This window comes from Polyodon spathula, chromosome 2 (genome assembly GCF_017654505.1).
Source record: "Polyodon spathula isolate WHYD16114869_AA chromosome 2, ASM1765450v1, whole genome shotgun sequence".
Classification (NCBI taxonomy): domain Eukaryota; kingdom Metazoa; phylum Chordata; class Actinopteri; order Acipenseriformes; family Polyodontidae; genus Polyodon; species Polyodon spathula.
In genome coordinates this window covers 18,952,367-18,975,705 of record NC_054535.1, presented here as the reverse complement: position 1 = coordinate 18,975,705, position 23,339 = coordinate 18,952,367, and the positions used below count along the sequence as shown (strand labels likewise).

General features: G+C 38.6%; 1 protein-coding gene across 2 annotated transcripts in view; it reads left to right on the top strand.

Moving 5' to 3' along the window:
* Positions 1 to 310: 310 nt before the first annotated feature.
* The window catches only part of reep1 (receptor accessory protein 1), a 31,851-nt gene continuing 8,822 nt past the window's right edge, over positions 311 to 23,339 (top strand). Inside the window, exons 1-8 of one of the 2 annotated variants that reach the window (XM_041278174.1) lie at positions 311 to 423; positions 519 to 657; positions 10,357 to 10,429; positions 10,669 to 10,745; positions 12,416 to 12,536; positions 14,005 to 14,118; positions 19,657 to 19,822; positions 20,890 to 20,925. In XM_041278174.1, coding sequence (XP_041134108.1) covers positions 348 to 423; positions 519 to 657; positions 10,357 to 10,429; positions 10,669 to 10,745; positions 12,416 to 12,536; positions 14,005 to 14,118; positions 19,657 to 19,822; positions 20,890 to 20,925 — 802 coding nt within the window. In that variant the 5' untranslated portion in view covers positions 311 to 347. The remainder of the gene's footprint in view (positions 424 to 518; positions 658 to 10,356; positions 10,430 to 10,668; positions 10,746 to 12,415; positions 12,537 to 14,004; positions 14,119 to 19,656; positions 19,823 to 20,889; positions 20,926 to 23,339) is intronic. The other variant, XM_041278184.1, reaches the window with a different exon arrangement.

Here is a 23,339-nt window from a genome sequence, read left to right as displayed (position 1 = left end):
AATATAACTTCAATATGCATTACAGTGTATACTTGTCTACATCCGTATCCCTAGCTTTCTTTTAATATTCGGAAATTCAATAAAACAAAGAAAGGTTGATGAAGGATTGTGACGGGATGGCAAAGGGTTAGAGAGAGACTCCGAGACAGTAGCTGCGCGTTTAATTCGGCTCTACGGCATCTATTTAACAAAAATAAATCAAACCACTGCTCACAGAACAAATTAAAAATACTTTTTTTAAAAAAAAATTTAGGAAATTACGACTAGTATATTAATCATTATTTTACAATATTGCTGTACTGTAACTGTACATACATTTTAAACGATTCTTTGGAAGTGATAGACGAATGAATGGTTCTTGGCTTGAGGTACTCTTTAGCAATGACAATTTGATCATGTTTGTCAAACGCCAATATATTTTTGGTGAGTTTACTTTTGTTGCCTATCGTAAACTCGCATTATGTTGTTGCTGGGCTGCGCTGTCCTGTAATAAATCTAATTGACTAGCTCCCTTGCAGAACCCGACGCTCGCGCTGACGAAACCGACAAATGGCCGAGACGTTCAAGAAGAGAAAGGAAACTCCTCCCTTCAGAAATACCACACACGGGCACCCTGCACAGCGCCATGGTCTCATGGATCATCTCTAGATTGGTCGTGTAAGTTCATGTTTATTATTATTATTATGATTCTTATTTATTTATTCTCCATTAATGCCACCATTTCTCCTTTCTCTGAATATAACAATAAGCGTTCGCGCAACAGACGAGGTGCGTACCAGAGGGCTTATTGCCGTGGACAGGTCACCAAAATTTAGGCACCTAATTCTTGCAGCCTGTGATAGAATAAACAAGGATAGGCTTACTGTCGAATTAGCAGTGTTTTTAAAAACTCCTAAATAAGCTAATGTATGCGCTGAAAACAGATATGTTATGTTCTGGTGCTGGGGAAGAATTAATGGGCAAATACTCCCAAACTGTAACGACGATCGCGATGCATTCTGAAGTGCTAGCAATGGCCATAAAATAAAAATCTATTTTGGGTGGGATTTTACACATGCAATTCTTTAAAGTCTGTTCGTGTTTTAGACATGCCATTGTTTGTATGTGTAGTGTGTCCTGTTGCAAAAGTAAAATATATTGTACATGCTACAGAACAGACTGTATACAACACATATTCTTTTGTATATTATATAGTACAGGCAGTGAAGAATTTCATAGCGCAGGTGGATAAATCATTCAGCTTGCTGTAAGGAAAATAGAAAACAAATATACAGAGAGGTATTAAATAAATATAGTTAGATAGATAGATGGGTGGATGGATGCGTGTCTTTGTGTAACATAATTGGTTTATTTTGATCTATCGATTACATGGACCTGACGTCAGTAGGCGCTGTTCAAAGTCATACTAGAATCACACGGAATAATTTCTTTATGATTGGTTTTATTGTTCCTGTCTCTCCATCATTTAGCACTCATTTTTTAATTACAAAAACGAATTACTAATAACAGTGTATAGTACAAAAATAATTTGTCAGCTTAATGCTGTGTAATTTAAAGGCAAATTACGTTTATGTTAAAGGCCCCCGGGCTCTAGTATAATAAACCCGACAGACAAAAACACCAAACGTGATTGGTAGATTTCTTCCCATCTAAGATAAAAAAAAAAAAAAAACAATAATAAATAAAACAAACCCCACAAAACTTCACATTGCGAGGTATTGTGTGCTTTCAACTATTCCCCCGCAAGGGAGAAAAACAACATTAAAACCTGTTTTGGTGTGGTCTGACCAGGAGTTATTTTTCCATTGTGTTGTTATGGTCCCGTTGTTTGGGAAACAATAGCTGGTTATAGCTCATCTACTGTTGGTGTCTGAAGTATGAAATACTGTTACATAAATATTTCTGAAGTGTATAGATACATAATTGATCACCTAACGTGACAGCGGATTCTTTTGTACAAAGCATTAAATATAATTTTAGATGGTCTTATATTTCATCCTCTGTGTAAAAATAAGTTATACAAAAAACATCGTGTAGCTTAAATTCTGTAGCTGGGATAACCCGATATGTTTGCATTTGAATTTAGTTCAGTTATGTGATCAGGCCGCGCATGCAGCTGTTGCTACCTGGTTGTTGCTGTATTTGTGCTACGCTATGCTAAACATCGACAGTAGGTTATCTGGATCAGAAACACGGGGGATGGGTTAGTCTGCTTTTAAAATAACAATTATTCAACTGTTATTGGGCTGACGATACATTCAAATATCACTATTCTCCTTAAAAATTTTAAAAATAAAACTAATGACATTGTATTTATTATATGACAAATAGAAGGCTGTGTGGTTCAGTGGTTAAAGAAAATGACTTGTAAACGAATGGTCGCCGATTCAGATTTAGGTAGTATCGAATTCTGTTGCCAGTAGAATTCAGTATGTCATTGTACAATTGAACCATGCTTGAGTTCAGAGCTAAGATTTTTTTAAAAATGGGTGTTATTTTCGATCCTGGGTTAACTTTTGAATCGCATGTGCTGAATACTTTCAAGATTCCCTTTTTCACCTTAGAAATATTGCCAGACTGCGTCCCATGCTTTCTCTGCCTGCAGCTGAAAAACTGACTCATGCTTTTGTTTTCTCCAGGATCGATTACTGTAACGCCCTGCTCCCTGGGGTGTCTAATAGCATCCTCACTAAAATGCAATTTGTTCAAAATTCTGCGGCCAGAATTTTGTCTCGGTCCCCTCTAGCGATCGCATCACACCTGTCTTGAAGGCCTTGCACTGGCTATCTATCAGGTTTAGAATTGATTTTAAAATTGTATTGCTGATTGCTGACATATAAGGCTCTTCATGGGCTAGCTCTGACTTATCTGTCAGATCTGTTATCTTTTTACACTCCCACTCGCAACCTCCGCTCTGCTGATCTCAGACTGCTGTGTGTCCCAACTGCTCGCCTGCGCTCTATGGGCAACAGGGCCTTCTGTTGCTCTGCCCCCAAATTATGGAACTCTATTCCACTAGAGATCAGGGATTCAGCTTCTTTGAGTGTATTTAAAGTTAATTTAAAGACTTAAGATTTTTATGATTGTTTTATTTCCTTGTGTTTTTTTATGCATAATCTGTTTATTTATTGATACTGTACTGTAGATGATTGCTTTTAAGAGCCCTATACAAAACAAAGTTTATTATTATTATTATTATTATTATTATTATTATTATTATTATTATTATTATTATTATTAAAAGCACAGAAGTGGAAAAGTTATAGCATGAAATCAACACGGCAGCAATGCAAATTGTTATTATTAGTAATATTTTGTATTTATTTTGTAATATCTGCGCTTTCTAAATAAACGCCCAGAGCTGGTAATTTTTTTTTTTTTTTTTTTTTTTGTGATTATTGTGTTTTGCTGTGTCTGGCCTGTCATGTTGTATACCTCTTGTGGGTTTACAGTTTTGTATAAAACCACTTACCATGAACTGCGTATGCCCATGTTATAGTATTAATGCAGCTGTTTGAGAATACCCTTGCTGCTTAAATGTCTAACTGAATTAATTCTCGTCCTTTTTTGATCCCAGTATGCCCAAAGACAGTGCTTGTCTGCCCTCCACGTTAGTAAATGTAGTTGGTGAACTGGACGTCATGAGCCAGTTCGATCACCCTAAACAGCGCAACAACATCCAACAAGTTGTTGATGCTCTCTCAGAACTGACCAAATAAAATTGCAAATGAACATATTGACTGTGTTTTATTTGTTTGCATCATAAATATTTGACACAACAGTAAATCCAACACAGCTTAAAAGAAAGGAGAGAATCTCTGACAGCACGAGCCTCCTTAGATCGCTCCTGTCCAATTGAAACTGGCAGCTGAGGTAACCTTCACAGTTGCCAAGTCTGCTTATAATAAGCAGAATTGGGCTTGTTTTTGAGAGTCCCTGGTTGGAACTTGCATAAACACCTATACTCTAACCTTCCCCATCTGTCTCATAGCAGGCAGTGCCAATTTTGGGAAGGAACTAATGCTGCACTTCAGTACGTTTCACCAGTATCCGCTACCTCCCTTTCAAGTGCCCACTACCCAAGCATGGTGTTGAATGCTTCCTCAGCAGCTGTCAGCAGTCTAGATGGGTAGGGTTTCTAAGCCAGGGTAGTATACGCAGCATTGCCTGAAAGAAGTGTATATATATATACACACACACACACACACACACACACACACACACACACACATACAGTGGCTTGCGAAAGTATTGACCCCCTTGGCATTTTTCCTATTTTGTTGCCTTACAACCTGGAATTAAATTGATTTTTTGGGGGTTTGTATCATTTGATTTACACAACATGCCTACCACTTTGAAGATGCAAAATATTTTTTATTGTGAAACAAACAAGAAATAAGACAAAAAAACAGAAAACTTGAGCGTGCATAAGTATTCACCCCCCCCCAAAGTCAATACTTTGTAGAGCCACCTTTTGCAGCAGTTACAGCTGCAAGTCTCTTGGGGTATGTATCTATAAGCTTGGCACATCTAGCCACTGGGATTTTTGCCCATTCTTCAAGGCAAAACTGCTCCAGTTCTTTCAAGTTGGATGGGTTCTGCTGGTGTACAGCAATCTTTAAGTCATACCACAGATTCTCAATTGGATTGAGGTCTGGGCTTTGACTAGGCCATTCCAAGACATTTAAATGTTTCCCCTTAAACCACTCGAGTGTTGCTTTAGCAGTATGCTTAGGGTCATTGTCCTGCTGGAAGGTGAACCTCCGTCCCAGTCTCAAATCTCTGGAAGACTGAAACGGGTTTCCCTCAAGGATTTCCCTGTGTTTAGCGCCATCCATCATTCCTTCAATTCTGACCAGTTTCCCAGTCCCTGCCGATGAAAAACATCCCCACAGCATGATGCTGCCACCACCATGCTTCACTGTGGGGATGGTGTTCTCGGGGTGATGAGAGGTGTTGGGTTTGCGCCAGACATAGCGTTTTCCTTGATGGCCAAAAAGCTCAATTTTAGTCTCATCTGACCATAGTACCTTCTTCCACATGTTTGGGGAGTCTCCCACATGCCTTTTGATGAACACCAAACGTGTTTGCTTATTTCTTTCTTTAAGCAATGGCTTTTTTCTGGCCACTCTTCCGTAAAGCCCAGTTCTGTGGAGTGTACGGCTTAAAGTGTTCCTATGGACAGATACTCCAATCTCCACTGTGGAGCTTTGCAGCTCCTTCAGGGTTATCTTTGGTCTCTTTGTTGCCTCTCTGATTAATGCCCTCCTTGCCTGGTCCGTGAGTTTTGGTGGGCAGCCCTCTCTTCCCAGGTTTGTTGTGGTGCCATATTCTTTCCATTTTTTAATAATGGCTTTAATGGTGCTTTAATGGTGCTTATATTTTTTTATAACCCAACCCTGATCTGTACTTCTCCACAACTTTGTCCCCGACCTGTTTGGAGAGCTCCTTGGTCTTCATGGTGCCACTTGCTTGGTGGTGCCCCTTGCTTAGTGGTGTTGCAGACTCTGGGCCCTTTCAGACCAAGTGTATATATACTGAGATCATGTGACAGATCATGTGACACTTAGATTGCACACAGGTGGACTTTATTTAACTAATTATGTGACTTCTGAAGGTAACTGGTTGCACCAGATCTTATTTAGAGGCTTAATAGCAAAGGGGGTGAATATATATGCACACACCACTTTTCCGTTATTTTTTTTTTAGAATTTTTTTAAACAGGTTATTTTTTTCATTTCACCAATTTGGACTATTTTGTGTATGTCCATTACATGAAATCCAAATAAAAATCCATTTTAATTCCAGGTTGTAAGGCAACAAAATAGGAAAAATGTCAAGGGGGGGGGGGGGGGGGGGTCAATGCTTTCGCAAGCCACTGTGTGTGTGTGTGTGTGTGTGTGTGTGTGTGTGTGTGTGTGTGTGTACCATACACACCATATATATTATATATATATATATATATATATATATTATATATATGTTATGATATGTTATGATAATAGAACACAACTTACGAACTCAAACTTATGAGAATAGAATAACAATACAAATACAAATAAGAATAATTTTGATGAATTAACTATGGACCTATTTCAAATGGAGAGTTCTTAATAGTCTTAATTTGCAGGTTGACCCACATCGCAGGAATACATTTTCCTAGAAGCCTGGTGTTTGAGATTTGCCGGTTTCAGTTTAACCTCGTTTGAACTCTTTTTCAGGGTGTCCGATACAGCTTTTCTGACACTTGGACGTCTCACCTGCAGTTGCCCTTTTTCTAGTTCAGCCAGGCAAAGTCCCTTCAGATTTACACCTCATTTACAGGATATCCTAGAAAACTAAAGTATTTATAAATGAATGTAAATACACATAAAAATTAAGAATGATTAAAAAGATGCATGATTTATATAAATGTTTATAATGTAAAGTAGGCTGTCTGGTCTACATATGAAACCTTTTAATAGGATTCGATGAGTATGCATTGAGGCAGAGTATGGAGGAGAAAATATGTAGTTCAGGGGTTTTCTGCAGAACTACATCTCCCAGAATTCCACAGGGTTGTAGAGCCAGAAGTGGAATCATCTGAAATAAATAAATTAGCAGGTCAAACTGTGTTTGAGTGGTCTGCGTGAAGTCTAAGGTTTGGAGGAAGCCTGTGGGGACAGGCCTATATTGAAGGTATTGTTATACTTTTGTTTGGGGACTGGTAAACAGCTGATCCATCCAGTTATAGTTTAGAACCTATTTACTAAGTTTAGTTAGCATGCCTTGGAGGAGTTAGGCTTTCGTTTTATTTATTTTATATTTGTGTTGTGTAAATAAATATACAGGCATCGCCCTGTTTACACCCTGTCTGCTGTGCCACATTGGTTCTGTTTGCACAAGAAGACAGTGTTAAAGGTCACAAAGCGTGGCAAAGCTACCCCACTTTGCCACATACGGTAGAGAATGCGGGCACATTTTTAAAAGTCTTTGTGTGAAAGAAGAAAAATAAGTAAAAAGGAAAACATGGAAGAGTTATTAAGGGCATTGATACAGGGCACTGCAGCACAACGAGGCCAACTGCCGACAGCGAGAGGCCAACTACAGTCAGTGAGTTACTGCAGCTGCCAGAGTTGCTGCTGCCAGTTTCCTGTGCATTGGAGCAAGAACTGCTGCTGCCAGGACGAGAGCTGCCGCTGTGTGCAGAGCCCGAGAAAAAGGAGCCATCGGCTACAGAAAAGGGGGAGGAGGTAAAGAGACTACAAGCGCACCAATCCAGCACTGCTGGGTCAGGTCCCTTGCTCCGTGCTCCTAGACACCCTTGTCGTTGTGTCTGGACCTTGTGTGGGTGGACCTAGTTCCCAGGTTGATGCACCACCATTCACAGTCGTTCACCTGGTCACCTACTTCACTCCCTCTGATGCCTCCCTCTGCGCTGTCATCACACATCTCTGGTGTTCCCCACTGCCTCCTGCTTTGTTCCCCCTGGTGGATCAGATGTCGCTGCGCACAGCAGTCCACGTCTGTGGTATTTGTACAACTTTAGTTATGTGGCTACAAAACATGAATGGTCCCTTGTGTGACCTGAGTCTGCCAGCTGGCTCTTTGGTATGTGAAGCAGGTCAAAGACATTTGAAAATGTGATTGTATTGAGAGTTGGTTTCATTAGAGTTTTTTTTTTTTGTATGGATTTCAGCGTAGAACTGTGATCTCATTTGGAAGTGCAAGAAAGGGTAATGAGTTCCTTAGGAACCCTTCTCCTTGGGCTTGCAGCAAAAAGACCTGTGGAACTTGTGATTTACAGCACTGGTTTGCAAACTGGTAATCTGGAACAATACAAAGATGAAGGAGGAATCTCGTAGGCAAAGGGGATACAGTAGAGGCACCTAGATGTATGTGAGCTGTTGCTGAAATGTAATATATTACCTGTCAGATTGTGATGGGGTACCCCCGCCCCGGGGTGTATTTTTGGTGTACTTTGCATAGTTTGGGTTATGATTCACGGGAGTTATTGTATATTGGTACGTGAGTACGGTGATGTTGGTTTGTGTGTGTATGGAATAGTGGTGACAGGAAGGCAGTTAAAATTCTCCCTATAAAAATACCTGGGAATTTAGCTGTAGCAGAGAATTGAATAAATAATTAAATGATTAATTAAGGCTCCAGCCACAGTTGTATAAATAGGGTGATCACATGTGAGAAAAGGGTTAGTGTGTTCAGACGTGGAACGAGGGTTGGGAGGTAAAGCGAAGGAAAGCTTGAAAAGTCATAACAATTGCTACTCGCGCTACTTGTTTATTCAGTGTCCATTTGTTTTGTTTGTCTGTTTTGGCCACTGTGCCGTTTTGTTTTGGAGTTCAGTGTTTGTTCCTGTTTTGTGTAAACCTTTTATTTTTGATTAATAAAGAAGCGAGCCCATTTGCTTCTAAAACCGCAGTACTGGCCTTTGTTGTTGGCTATTTCTTCCGGGTCTGAAGTCATCCACACAAGCCATCATGTGACACTCTGGGAAAGAGGCTTCATAACAACTGGCTTCTATTTTTATCTTGTAACTGGCAGAAATCACCCATTCCCCTATATATTTTTTACCATAGTAAAAGCATAGCAAACTGTAATAAAGCATAACAAACACATTGTAAAGCATAGAGGTGTGGCAAAATAAGTTAAAAAAAAAAAACCCTAACCATGGCAAACCAGAGTTAACTATGATAAATGAACAGTATAACCATAGGAAAATCATGGGAAAACTGTAAAATTCCTATGCAAATTTTCTGTAGCAAAGTAGACTGATAACAACTTCACATGCGCACACAGATAACAGTTGTAGGAAGTACATGACTTATGGGTAGCAGTTTAGATTATGAGGCATACATAACCATGTAATAACTTAGTAACTACCAATGATTCCTTCTCTTACATGTTAAATAGTGTGTAATAATTATGTCATAAGTGTGCGATTGCATGGACATGGCTCATAAGTAAATGTAGTTCACAAAGCCATTGTCTGTGTAATTGCACAGAAGTTAACATGTAAGAGCAGGAAATCTGGTTAAAGAAAAGGGCTTGTAACCAGAAGGTCCCCGGTTCAAATCCCGACTCACTCACTAAGTCATTGTGTGACCCTCAGCAAGTACCTTAACCTCCTTGTTCTCTATCTTTTGGGTAAGACATTGTAAGTGACTCTGCAGCTGATGCATAGTACAGACACCCTAGTCTCTGTAAGTCGCCTTGAATAAAGACGTCTGCAAAAAAAAAATATAAATAATAATAATAATAATAGAAGTGACAGGGAAATCTGCAAAACAGTTAAACAGTAAAGATAGTAAAATAGAAATACATTACTAGCCATACTCAAAATACTGTACATAATGACTGATCCTATCAATTGAGTCAAGGCACATGATAGTAATTGGCACATAAGGTTAACTGTGGAAGTAAACAGCACATTTTCCAACTAGCTGGACTGAGCCTGACCATTTTGTTTCGCTTTTTGCCTCGTACGGTACATTACTGAAAACGTTTTTTTATTTTGGCTGTCTTTTTTCAGAATGCCCATGTTGCATAAATATACAACATTAGGTGAAACCCAACTTAATATTGTTTAGGGTAATTTCAATTTATAAGCCACTGCATCGATATACAACACACACACAAGATCATAGAAATTAATTTACAGAAAAATACCAATTAAATGTTCTGATGAAAACAAAGTAGCCTAATTCACCTACAGTGTCTTGGATGTCCAGCTGTGTTCTATTTGGGATAAGGGATTCCTGTTCTTTCTTTCCTGAGGGTTGATGCTCACTTAATGCATGAGGTTTTCAATTCATGTGAAAATGAGTGCAATCTAGAGTCAGACATAACAGTGACTTAATGAGGCAAAACTATGTTGGTGGTAACCAGGGCTCTGAATTCTAACCTACACCTTCCCAATGTGTCTGGAGATTGGGGGACATGTTGATGGATGACTCCATCCTCCCACTTCAAAAGCTTCAAAACCCTACTCGCAACACTGCTTATGGTTACTGCTTCGTTACTGTGCAACATATCTATCTTCTTCCTTTGATGTCTGCTAATAAATACAGTAATAAAGGATATATTTTAAATCATTTACCAGTTGGCCGTATTTGCAATAATGAAATTAACCGTTTTTGACGAATATTTTTTAAATTAGATTAGATTTATTTAGATTATTGCTAAGATAAGAGGATGCAAGCCCATGACAACACATCTGTGGGACATTTAAAATCTCCCTCTAAGCTCATTGCTGTGCATGCAGACACTGTGGTGAATTGTACTTAAGTTGGTAATCTCTGACTAGCTCATAAATTGTTAGAGCCACATTTTTAAGTTTCTGTTTTCTTTTCTTTTTAGGCTTATTTTTGGCACACTTTACCCTGCCTACTACTCCTATAAAGCTGTGAAATCAAAGGACGTCAAGGAATATGTAAGTATCCTGAGCACTTCAAGGCAAAGGTGAAACTGAAATGATTTTGCATTTCAATTTGGGATTGATCCAAACAGAACAGATCCTGAGCACATATTTTAACCTTGCTGGAATCATTGCCCCAGTACATTGTGCAGTAAGAACAGCCTCATGTTTATAGAGCTGTATGTTATGTTATGTTCCAGTTATTATGGATGTGCTTCATTGGTAGAATGAACTTCTTCTTTTCCTCTGTGCAGGTAAAATGGATGATGTACTGGATTGTATTTGGACTTTTCACAACGGCAGAAACCTTCACAGATCTCTTTCTGTGCTGGTGAGTGCAGGGGCATCCAAGAAAGGGACTTTACAATTATTCATTTAAACAAACCTGTTAATGTTCTTGGGGAAATCAGCAACACTGTAATTATGTTTACCAGGGCAAATTGGAGAGATGATTTTACAGTTTTGCTATACCTTTCCCATGCAGATGTCATGCATTGCCCAACATTTACAATTATTTATCATGCTTTCTATATGCTTTACAGCAGTCTGCTCCTACCATTGCAAACTGTTCTAAAGGTACAGTTAAACATTACAGATTTATAGCAGTACGGTACAGTACACATATACAGTATATATCAGTGTTCTTCATTGCAAGGCCTGCGGGCCACTGGTGGCCCCTGGTAGACTTTAGTGCAGCCCCTGACATGCGGCCCCCGACAATACACAAATGTGAAAAAGGCAGTGTGATGGCCCTCACACTGATGTCTTATCGGCAAAAGTGCCCCCCCTCTGAAAATTAATGAACAATACTGGTATATATGCTTTAATATTGCACAGTTATAAAATTGTACAGCAGTACATACCTAAACTTAAACAGTTTGCAATGATTTTGAGCAGTTGCAGTTATTCAAATATTGCACTGTGTGTAAGGTGCTTTGACCTGAGAAGTTGCTCTTTGATTCTTGTTGCCAGCCATAGACATAATGTGATGTGAGAGGGCGTCTGTCTTACCAGCAATACAAATAGAAACTTGATCCATAGTCGCTATTCACCAGTTTGCAAGTGTTTATTAAAATAAAGGCATTATGGATGAACTTTAGACAGTATAGGTCTATGGCTGGCAAATAGAACTGAAGAGCAACTTGGGGGGAACAGTGTATACCGGTATGTAATTTCAAGTACTCAGAATGATTGCAAACATATGAAAAGGTAAGGAGACAGTCTTTATGTTCACTGTTCATATTGTGTGGATATGCTGTAGGACTGTGACATTTATCTCTTGCTTCATTGTATTCACATTTGTAAATTGTTGTCACACTGGAACCTCACTGTAGTGTCTTATGCCTCGTTTCCACTTCCTGGCACTGCAGGCTTCAGCTGCCCACGGCTAGCTGCCCTAATCAAAAGTGTTTCAGTGCTTTTTTTCCAAACCTGGCCAACCTCGGAAATTCTTGCCATGTGTCAAAGGTCACTGGGGGATTGTGGGATCATATTGTTTTGTTTTAAAGAACCCAGCGGTAACACTGCGTACAGAACAAAGCAGTCTGAGCCATGCAAGCTGAAATTGAAAGAGCGTTTACTGCTGTTTTCATTACGGCTACATACGATTTTAGACACTCTTCTCAAGACCTAAATGAATAAACCCTTCAAAAGAAGATGGATGGAAAGTGAAATGTAAAACAATAATGCATTGTAAAGAAATGCCATAATAACCTATGCAGCTCATTTTGGCTAAGGTTGCTTAGTTTTTATATATCAAGTTTTACGTGTTTCATCATGGCTGTAAACAAAGAGTTTAAATACCCCTATATCAATATAGACTATCTTTGGTTTGGCTACATCGAGCTTGAGACACAAAACCTGACCAGATAGCCACACTCAGCCTCTTGGGAGAGCAGTGGAAGCACCTTGTTTTGTTGCCATGGCAGCTGTGAAGTGCCAGTGACATTCCAGGCTTACCTGGTGCAATAAGTAAATATATCAATTTATTTTGCCTTTCAGGATTCCGTTTTATTATGAACTCAAAATTGCCTTTGTGGTGTGGCTGCTGTCCCCCTACACCAAGGGATCCAGTGTTCTTTATAGGAAGTTTGTGCATCCAATGCTGTCCTCGAAGGAAAAGGTAAGATTTTTAAATAATAATAATTTTTTAATAATTTGATTATTGTTTTTACATGGTTTACTTGTACCAATTATTATTATTTAAATGTAAGTGGAGGTGCAATTTTGTGACCATGGACTGCGCTACAGAGGTCAATAGATGACCTTTGTAAATAAGATTTTATATCTGTAAATCAGTAAAAACAACTGGAACTATAAACACAGTTTGCAACAGAGAGAGAGAGAGAGAGAGAGAGAGAGAGAGAGAGAGAGAGAGAGAGAGAGAGAGAGAGATCCATTCAAACAAGGTTTTTTTCATCTCAGTGCTTTTGTTCTATTCAGTTTTATATTTCATTTAATAAGCTGTGGCAGGAGAAGCATTGAGAAGTCAGGGTGTTGTTACCTGGCAACATACCAAAGAAAGTAAAAGCAGCAGCTTTTTGAAGGAGGCACTGTTTCTATAGAAGGGGCTGTATTTCAGCCATTCACCCCGACATATTTTAGCATAAAACTGAACCTGATTGTGGGATATTGCAGCTTTAAGTAGGAGTGATTGATTTTAGCTCTGCTACCGTGTATAAATGGTATGGTTTCATATTATTTTCAGGTCATACCAAGTCATATTATTCGCTGATTCCAGATTGCTGCTCTAATGTGTTGAAGTTAACCACCCTGGCTTATGTTCCATAAAAAATGTCCCGTAGGTCTTGTATGAATAATACACAAGTCTCGTGAATATTTATTGCGCTGCTTAGAATTCTTACACACGAATTGGCATAGATTTATCCTGATCCTGATGTCTCAAATGCATTTTTCCATAGTAATGTACGCTAAATGCCAACCACCCTTCTTCTTGGCAGTTATATAGTAGTCCAAGTGTGGGGGGAGACAAATGTTCCTCAGCTTGCAAATTTCATGTACCATAAATACCTATCAAATCCCATCAATCCCTAGGAAAGAGAATGCAGTGTGGCAGGTTTCTATCAATGGGATCTCCCACTTGAATCAGAGTTGGAGGCTGCTATAATTAAGCGATAGAACCCTGATTAGAGGTCATTATCGTCTGGTAGTTAACCGTGTTGGTAAGAGTACAGCACAGACAAGGTCAAGTACTGATGTAATGCCCAGTAATTGGTTTATTGTAGTTAGAAACTGGTAAACAGTGCCTTTATTGTTATTTTCAATTTTTAAATTTCATGTGTCTCTCTTTTCTATATTTGTCTTTCCTTAGGTTTTGTACTTAATCATTGTAAATTAGAAAACATATCTAAAGGGATGGTGAGTATAATGGGCAAACTGAAAGAGAAGCAATTAAGAACAGGCCTACGCTGGGCCTAGTGATGACATTGTCAGTAAATGTGTGTTTGAGTTCCCAACCATTGCAGGGCACAAGGAAGCTAGCAGTTTCTGAAATTTCCATTAGGTAAGGCAAACTTTTAAAATTAATGGAAAGTAATAACACAGCAGTATTATTTTTTGTTTACTCTCAGGAAATAGATGACTATCTCTGCCAAGCAAAAGACAAGAGCTACGATGCCCTGGTGCACTTTGGGAGAAAAGGCTTGAATGTGGCGGCTACAGCTGCAGTAACAGCTGCTGCGAAGGTAACAGTCACAGACTCTACACTCAGGAACTGTATCAGCATGAAACAAACTATTGAAGCGCAGTGCAATAAATTTTGATAAAACTAAAGTTATCAAGAGCATCACATTCCAGTGGAAACTGACTGTGTTCTACTTTTTTCACAATCTCATATTTACTTGTACATACAGTGGATACATGTAGTGCTGATCTGCTTTTTAAGATGGTACTTGTAGCTCTAATTTTGTATTTACAGTCCTGATGGGCAGGGAATACCAACATACCTGCTTCATATACAATGGAGTTAAACTTAAACGTGTTATTTCAATAGAGGGTTTTTTTGTTTTCATATGGATAGTTTAGAGTACACTGACACAATGCCTGGATGCTGATGTTATCCTTACATTAATCTAATAGCTGGATGCATGTGAGTCATAGTTTATTCATCAGCGGCAGCCTGAAAGATAGTGTTATGAGGTCACAGCGAGACTAGAGACTCATTAACATCAGCTCTTTTCTGCATTATTTTTGAGAATCAGTGAATACCGTCATCAGTCACAGACTGACAATAAATAGCATCCCACACTATATAATCCCTTTCCCAAAGGGCTGATCATGCACCACCAATGGATCACATTTTTTGTGTTCCCTGAAATGGCCACCACAACCTAAAAATAAGTATTTACAAATTACTGAGATTGTCCTTTACTGCTGGTAGTCATGTGGTTATTTTTTTAAAAGCCCTATTTATCATACTTTGCTAGATGTCCTGATGCTGTTTAATGACCTTGAATTTTATTATACTTGATTTAATAAATGTACATATACAGTAGTTTTAATGCTTTCAAAAATGGCGTGTAATCCGTTCTATAATATTATATCCTCATTTAATCTGCTTATTTTTTAAATGAAATGTTTAGAGGGTGTATATGGTTGTATTTAAAGTTCAAATGCTGTAATTTTTTAAGCTCATCCTTATAGCTTGCACTTGGTTGCTGTTGAAACACAGTATAGCCTTGGGGCAACAGTAACTCACACTGTAGGTATGTGTACTGTAGCTCAAAATCACTTTATATGTGAGTATAGCAGTTTGACTCTGATAGAAGCTGCAGTGCAGAGGTAGCCTTCAGCCCTCATTAAATACACTCAATAGCTTTCTGTTGATTGCTGGAAAAAGTATAACCGAAGCATGGCTGAGTGCTGTCATGCAGAATGGCGATTCTTGTCAGTTGATCAGGTTAAAATAAAATGAACACACCGGTGCCTGTCGACGCTTCTGCAGTTTCAGCAAACACTTCACATTTCTTTGGCCTCCTTCGAGCAATTCTATAGACTGCAGGTCAGCTCTTTGGACCACAGCAAACAGCTATGCAGCACCTGACAGAGAAAGTGTGAATGCTGAATTAAAATAGTTTTTATTATACTTGAAAAACTTGAAAATCTAATTGAAATAGCTCAATCATTTAGTAGCAGCAACCCTGTATGTATATTATATTATTTAAAAACTACTTGGTGTTGAAAACAATAACGTGCTGGTTTTAGGCAACCTTGCATTCCTTAAATACCCATACTGTCTCCACAAATTCATACTGAACTGAAGTGGACCCCCACAGACATAGCAGCTAATACATTGGAATGTATATAAATTTCAATTTGCTGCCATTATTTTAAAGTGTGAACCAAATAGTGGGAATACATTTTTAGAAACACACACATCTTTCAAGTTCCTTGCAATTAGTATAAAGAAAATACTGATTACCTGTAATAAGTCTATTTCTTAAAAACAGACCTAACCTATAGCTGGTGTTTGTTCAGAGACGACTAATAGCCAGTGATTGATAGCAGCATTACATTGTGTCCTGAGGAGCTACAGTGAATAGTAGCGTGCAGCATGTGGAACGGCAGACGTAATCATGGAGGTTGTGAAGCTGAGAGTCAGGGAACACCTAGGATTTTGAGTGGGACTAGCCCTGGGTTTGTGTCCAGGCATGTTCAACATAAGCCTAATTAACCAACCCCTCCGGGACATGGTCTGTTGCCATAATAACGGATTGTTCCTCACAGGTATCTCACCTTCTTGAAATAATCAAGCATGGCGACTTTAAAGAAGGGAAGGTAACCAGCTGTGTGAAGCACTAACTCCACACTAATGTCTTCATAGATTTTTTTAAAATATAAAGCTCAAAATGAAACTGTTAGCTGATCCATCTGCAACGCATTACAGTGCAGCCCTGATAAGATTTATCAGCATTAATTACCAAACACATTCTTCAGTCCTTTTAGATTGAATAGAATTAGTATACCAATTGAAAGTGAGGCATTGCATCAACAGTCTTTCCTGGGTGAATTCTACATCAAATAAATATATCCACAGACTGTTTATAAATAAATAACCACTATGCTAGATTTCAGCCTGATCAGAAGCACATTGCATATGTAGATAAGCACAGACAATATGCAAGCTTCCCATCCACCTGCACGTTTTAACAAAAGTATCCTTTTTTAGTATTTTTAACAAAACATTTTTTATCCCAAAATGATGTACTTGAGTGATTCATACCTGTTAAATGAAGTTCCAAGTAAGTTGAAGATGGATAGGTTCTGGAGAATGCCCTCACAGAAGACATTATTGAACATCTTCAGCCACCACAAATAGTCATTGCTTTGCACAGATGAAAAAGTGTGGCCACCCATCATTAATGCCAAACCTTATTTGTTACCTGCATAAAACCTAGTCACAGCTGGTTTCACAGACCCTGATTAGTATTAATCTTGGACAATCTTACCTAAGGTAATATTAGGTAGACCAGTTAGAGTCATATGCAGCGTTGATTTTTTTATAAGGAGTCTGTTGGATATGTAGGTAAATGCTGAATACTGGAGCACATTTTTCCTTGCACGTCTACACTGTTTATATGCCCTGTTGTTACAGATCCTCCACATGTGGCTGCAATATTTAAAACCTGGCCCCTGAAAGACAAGATACGGGCAGTTTAATCAGCACGTGATGTTGCCGGGGTTAATGTCTGGGTGACTGTAAGACGAGGCAGTGGTTCAGATCCTTACAATGTGCTGGCATGTTGACGCATCCTGCATTGTAGTGTTGTGCTTGAATTCCAGCTCTGCCTGTCTAAGGATTGCAGTCAGGCATGGCATCAGGGTCTGTGTTAGTGACTCGTCTGTGTTGGTGACTCGTTCAAAACTACTTGAATTGCAGAACAGCAATTTGTTCCTTTTGTTTACTTTTATTGTTTAATGAATTAATTAATTAGTTAATTAATTAACAATGCTTTTTCAACCAATAAAGCATTTTTTAAATATTGTTTTTAACCCTATGCACCACAGTTGATTTTGTGATCAAGCGCCAATTGATCTGTTTTAACCATGGAGAACCCATTGAGACTGATGTCCCTTTTAGACTGGAGATCCAGATAGCAGTCCCCACAAGGGACTTAGGCATCTGTGACAGCCAAGTGGGATTATATGTAATGAAATCTGGCCGAGCACTTCCATTCTGTAAATGTTTCATTTCCTATGCCATTTAATCTTAGCAGTGTCTTTGGGATCAAATGTCACTGACTGCAAAGCTTGTTGTAAGGATCCTTTTAAGAGCTGTTTAGGGCATATACCTTTTAATGTCACACATTGAGCACTGCCACTGTAGATTAGGGACTGGATGGTACAGGTCGGCTCAGTCTAAAAGAGCGAGACATTAGTGAAGCATCACAACATTGTATGAAACCGGAAAATATGCTGGACCGTGTAGTTCAGAAGCAGTGAAATAAATGTTACATGAAAGGTGATAGCCTGTGATTCGGTGTGTGAAGCCTCAGTGTTCATTCTATGGATTGCCCACTACAGTCAGGCCTACCCTTGCAGCTCCACCCACAGAAAAGATTCATTACATTGTCAGTAATTAGAAAAAAGCTGGTTTATTAATGACAGGAAATGTGTTACAATAACAGCAAGCATTAACCAAGTATGGTACCAGATAAAAAAAATAAATAAATAAAAAAGTTAAATGCTTGTTTGTTATGCCATGTGCTTCTTTCAAAACTGCAGTAGAACGTGAATGAAAAATACCATTGTTTTTATTATTTCACATACCAGTAACCCTGTAGAACAGATATCTCTTTTTTTTTTTTTTTTACCTTTGCTTAATTCAGATGATACATTCAAATGACCATTAAGCCCTATACCCTCAGCTCATATTGATGAAAAATACATATTTATTGTATACATCACTGTGAGGGGCCTGGTAAATACCATGCTGTGTTTAGATTGTGTAGTTGTGAGTTTTTTAAATTGTGTGGAACCAGGGGAATAGGCTGCACTGTATAATAATAATAGGCATTGTGGGCTGAACTGTGCTTGAGGAGTGTCCTTTCCCTTTGCTTTAAGTAAAGAGATGCATTGTTTATGCATGTCAAATCGCATGTTGATTTTAATTCAACTCAGACGACATAAAATTACATCTTGATGCTGACTGAAGGGGCTCTGTCAGGTGAAACAAACAGACGCCATCTTTGCTTCATGGATGTAAAAGAGAGATCTCACACTGTACCACGGGGTGTATCGAGGTGACCTTCGTATGAACCAGATAGCAATGCAACCCTTACAATTCATCACTGAATTAACCCACAGTCAGTATTGTACGTGTGTCATCAACCATGTTAAAGCGGTCATCTATTCTAGTAGCCTGAGCAATGGCACTGCACAGAATACAGAGCCTTCTTGTTGGGGGAGGTGCTGTTTTCGGCTACTATTAAGATGAAGAACTGAAGAGATGCAGTTAAACTGTGCTGCACTCATGTGATGCTCAGAAAAAGCCTGGGTGCATAAAATGACTTTCAATTATATGGGATCAAAGGTAGACTTACTGTTCTGCCAAACTGAACATTAAGATTTGGACCAGGTCCATTTGCATGGACACAGCTACTCTGATACAGCTCCATATGAAAAAGCTAGCAGTTCTTTACAGTATGTACCTACATATGAACTGTTATTGAACTGCACTGAAGAGATCATGAGTTCATAATGCATTCTTATTTTAATGGGCGGTGCAATTGATAAGACCTGCATAATGAATCTGCAAAGTATTTTAAGAAATTCCAAAATAAACTAAAAAAGTAATGTTAAAGAAACATATCCAAAAAAATAAATAAAATAACTGTCTGTGTTCAATTTTGTGGTTTTAAAAAATACACTTACCATTTTTTATTTAAAAAAATAAAGATGACACAACGGCCTGATTATTGGAGTCTATAAATAGTTCTGATTAGTTTATGTAATGTACTGTATCAATACAAAACCCTCATTACATGTCGTTTCCATATTAAATTACTTTCCTGTCTTGCAGCGTGAAGTGTCATTTTGTTGATATGTACATGGCCTGTGTGATGCAAGTTCTCCCTAGAGCATCTGTCCTCGGGCTGTAGTGAATGCACAGCTGCAGAAGGCAGAGATGGTATTTCTTACTGTTGCAATGAATTGAGGGCTGCTGTGCTTCAAAGATCTGTGGAACGCGCTGACCTCTAATTTTTAACTGTTCTGTGCGTCAGGGGCAGGGAGCACTGTCGGAGAGGCTGCGAAGCTTCAGCATGCAGGACCTTTCAACTATTCAGAGAGATGAGGCCGGACCTGTCCCCAGGCCGGTCCCGTCAAGGACACCTACCGCACAGCCAAGGTCCAGAACCACTGCTAGGAGCAAATCAGAAACAGCCTCAGGTATGTTTCCATTGTTCGAGGTAGTGTTCGTATTTAGCATCATATTGTGTAGAGTGTGTATGAGGAAAACTGATGCCGTTATAACTTCATGTACAAGATCAGTTCACATAAGGGCTGATTCTTGACAAAGGGGAGGCATTCCAGTTTTCACGCAGTGAGTGCAGATAACTGGATCTTGGACACCTATAAATGAACAAATGTGGAAATTGCGTGACAAAACAACCAAAAAAAAACCCATCTGATTTCCAGGTTTCTGTCCTGCGGCTAGGAACACAGTAAGCGATGACTACAATCCCGTTACAACAGTTTCTTAAAGTTTGAATCTGTAAAGTAGCTCACAGCCAACAGAGTTTATTTAAAGATGTTTACAGCAGTGGTTCCAGCCTGAAGTCGTTCACTCCTGAACACTTTTCCAGATGCTCTTATTTGATTTTGCACCTGGATGTAAATGGTATATTGGTGTCTTCACTGAATGTTTAGTGTCTTCAAGCAAAAAATATATGTATTAGAATTCCTCCATGCAAATAATTTATCTAGAGGGCCTACGGCAGGCTTCTGTTTCAGCAATATAGTACTAGCAGCTGAGCCGCAAACATGCTGAATTCTATTGATTTATGAACTAGAGATCCAAACAAAGTGGTATATTACTTTATGTTGAAGTATTAAACTGAATAATAATTAAAAAGGTTACACATGAATGGTGAATGGTAGTTAAAAAAAAAAAAAAACATATGTAATAAGTAACTCATAGTTGTATGAATATTGTCAATAATAACCACTAATAACTTTGACTGGTGATTTAAAGAGTAAGTAGAGGGGTTCTGAGAAATATAATGTGTTATGTAGCCACGTGTTGCAGAAAGTTCACTTTACCAGAAGTGGATCTGAAGAAGAAATCTTGAGATGTAAATAAATAAGTAAATACATCAGATCATGTGATAAATGCATTTAAAAGCCAGGGTCGCAATGTATTTTAGGCTATCGCATTCACTTTTTTTTTATTTTTATTTAATAAGAAAATGCTCAGTATATTGTATTTAATTAATTACGCATCCCCCCTGCTCTAGCTTGTATACACTGCTCTAACTGCGGCCTCTTCTCAGGTGAGGTAAGCACGACATTTTGAGTGAAAAAATGGCTAAGCTACTAATACACGTTGCAGCTTGGACACCAGCCAAAACTGCATCCTTTATCCTAGATATCAACTTCATCCCTTTTTTATAACAATGAAGCAGACCCTAAACTCCCAGGCAATGTCTCTACAAAGCTAATAGATTGCATTTAAAGAGATTCTAGTTTGCTGAATCTGTGTGTGTGTTCAAGTTTTGATTCGCCCGGGATGGCTGTGACATGTATGGGAGTTTTTTTGTTTTGTTTTGTTTGTTTGATTGTACATTTAATGTTTACCCCTTTTGGATTGTCATTGTCTTAGCAACACCTCAGCTAATCCATAATTTTGGCAGACCACAGTGAAACCGATAACAATGACTGCTCAAAGTTCTGTTTGCTGTAATGCTGAGGTTACGCTTTAAATGAGTTTGCTTGGACAAACTGACACAAAGTCTGGGGGGGGGGGGGGGGGGGGGGGGGGGTTAAGTGTGTGTGATTTCTGTAAATGTGGTTCCATAGCATCGCAGACTTGTGTGTGTGTGTGTGTGTGTGTTTTCAGCTTTCCTATTCAAATATATTTATTTAAACAGGATATTACCCTTGATTTTCAAGGGGGTCTTGGCAATAAATTGTGGCCTGGAAATAGAAGCATATTTCATTAATTTTGGTTTTCCTCACAGTCATTCCTTTAGGATTTTTTTCCCAGTCCTTGCAACAAATTTCTGTTAATGTTCTGAAAAAGTAGATTTTATTAAGTAGTCACCTTTTTGTTACAGCCCATTAACATGTATATCTATAAGTAAACCCTGTAAAAACTCAGGCTGTTATGGGTTTGGCTTCTAAACTCTCAGATATAATTTTACAGCATTACATTACATATGCTTGGGAACATAACTGGAATGTACACTATTTCTTATAGTTTGGCTGTTGAGCCACTCTTTCTTTCTAACTACTGAGCTTTTTTTTTTTATCTAGACAAGTGTGAAGAGTTACAGATTCGTGAGGTATATATATATATATATATATATATATATATATATATATATATATATATATATATATATATATATATATATATATATATATATAATTTTAAAGCTGAAACACACACACACACAACACACACACACACACACACACAAGTCTGCGATGCTATGAAACCACATTTACAGAAATCACACACACTTAACACTTTCCCCCCCTTAGACAGCATAAATATATAAAGTGACATCCTGTTTCTGTCAGTGTTATTGTTTGTTTGAATTTATTCCAGTTTGCCTTTCTCATCATTTTCCTAAAGCCTAACCTTTCAGGGCTCAGTTTTCCTGTTTCCGATGTTTTGCCGGCATGAGATAAGCACAAAAAGTGTGCCCCGGTGGACCTCTGAGCCGGTTGCCATTTGGGAAGCATTTAAAACATTTTCACTGCATAGGTTTGCAATTAATGTCAACCTAAAGGCATGAAACATCAGTTTGTATTGCATTGCAAAGTCCTTTGGACTGTTTAGGGTTGGTTGAGAGTATGTGAGCAGGAGAGTGCATGCTGTAACTAATGGCCTTTGTAGCTCAAAAAAAAAAACGTGATGTGACTTTTAATGATGTTTCTTTCCTTCCTCTGCTCTGTGGAAACATGCTGGAACTGCTACCGTGTAAGTGTAATAGGAATGCTTTGAATTTTAGAGGTGCTTAAATACAGGGCATTACTAGTGTGCTATGCTCACTTGAGTCGTAAACAGAGTGCATCGCAGAGTGCTGTGACTTTGGTTTGGTGCTGTGGTTTACTTTACTATGCTACATTCATTACATTGTTCAGAGCTGGGCTACTAACTGCTGTGAACTGACAATAAAACAAACCATCAAAGGGGAGGTTTCAGATGCAGCAAACAAATAGTGCAAGTTGATCAAATAAAATATGGTTGAACATAGGGACCGATGCCACCCCAACAAGCACAATTTCACCTTGCTTAGTGGACAGGATCCCTGAGGCTACTGCAATTCAGATTCAAACCTGAATACAGCCATACAGAGGCTCAGTAACTTAAACAACCTGGTGGGCTTTCTGACTTGATAAGTACTGGATAATGCAGGTAGTAGCAGCTGGGTCTTTGCACTGTAGTCTTAACAGAACTGCAGACGGTGCGATATTCAGCGTGGACTGGTTTTCAAAGAACACATCAAAATGAATGACTGCTTAAGTGCTTGATTATTTTCCATTGGACTCACATTAGGAATTACTGATTTGGGAAACTGCACTTTATTGTTAATAAAAGCCCTCCTGTCCCTCCCGCTGTGTTAACACTAGAACTATGATGAGGTGGAGAAAGGCAGACCTTCTGCAGTTTTGTATTGCATTGTATACACAATGGATAGGTAGCCCTAATTCTTTGTCTGAAAAAAAAAAAAAAACT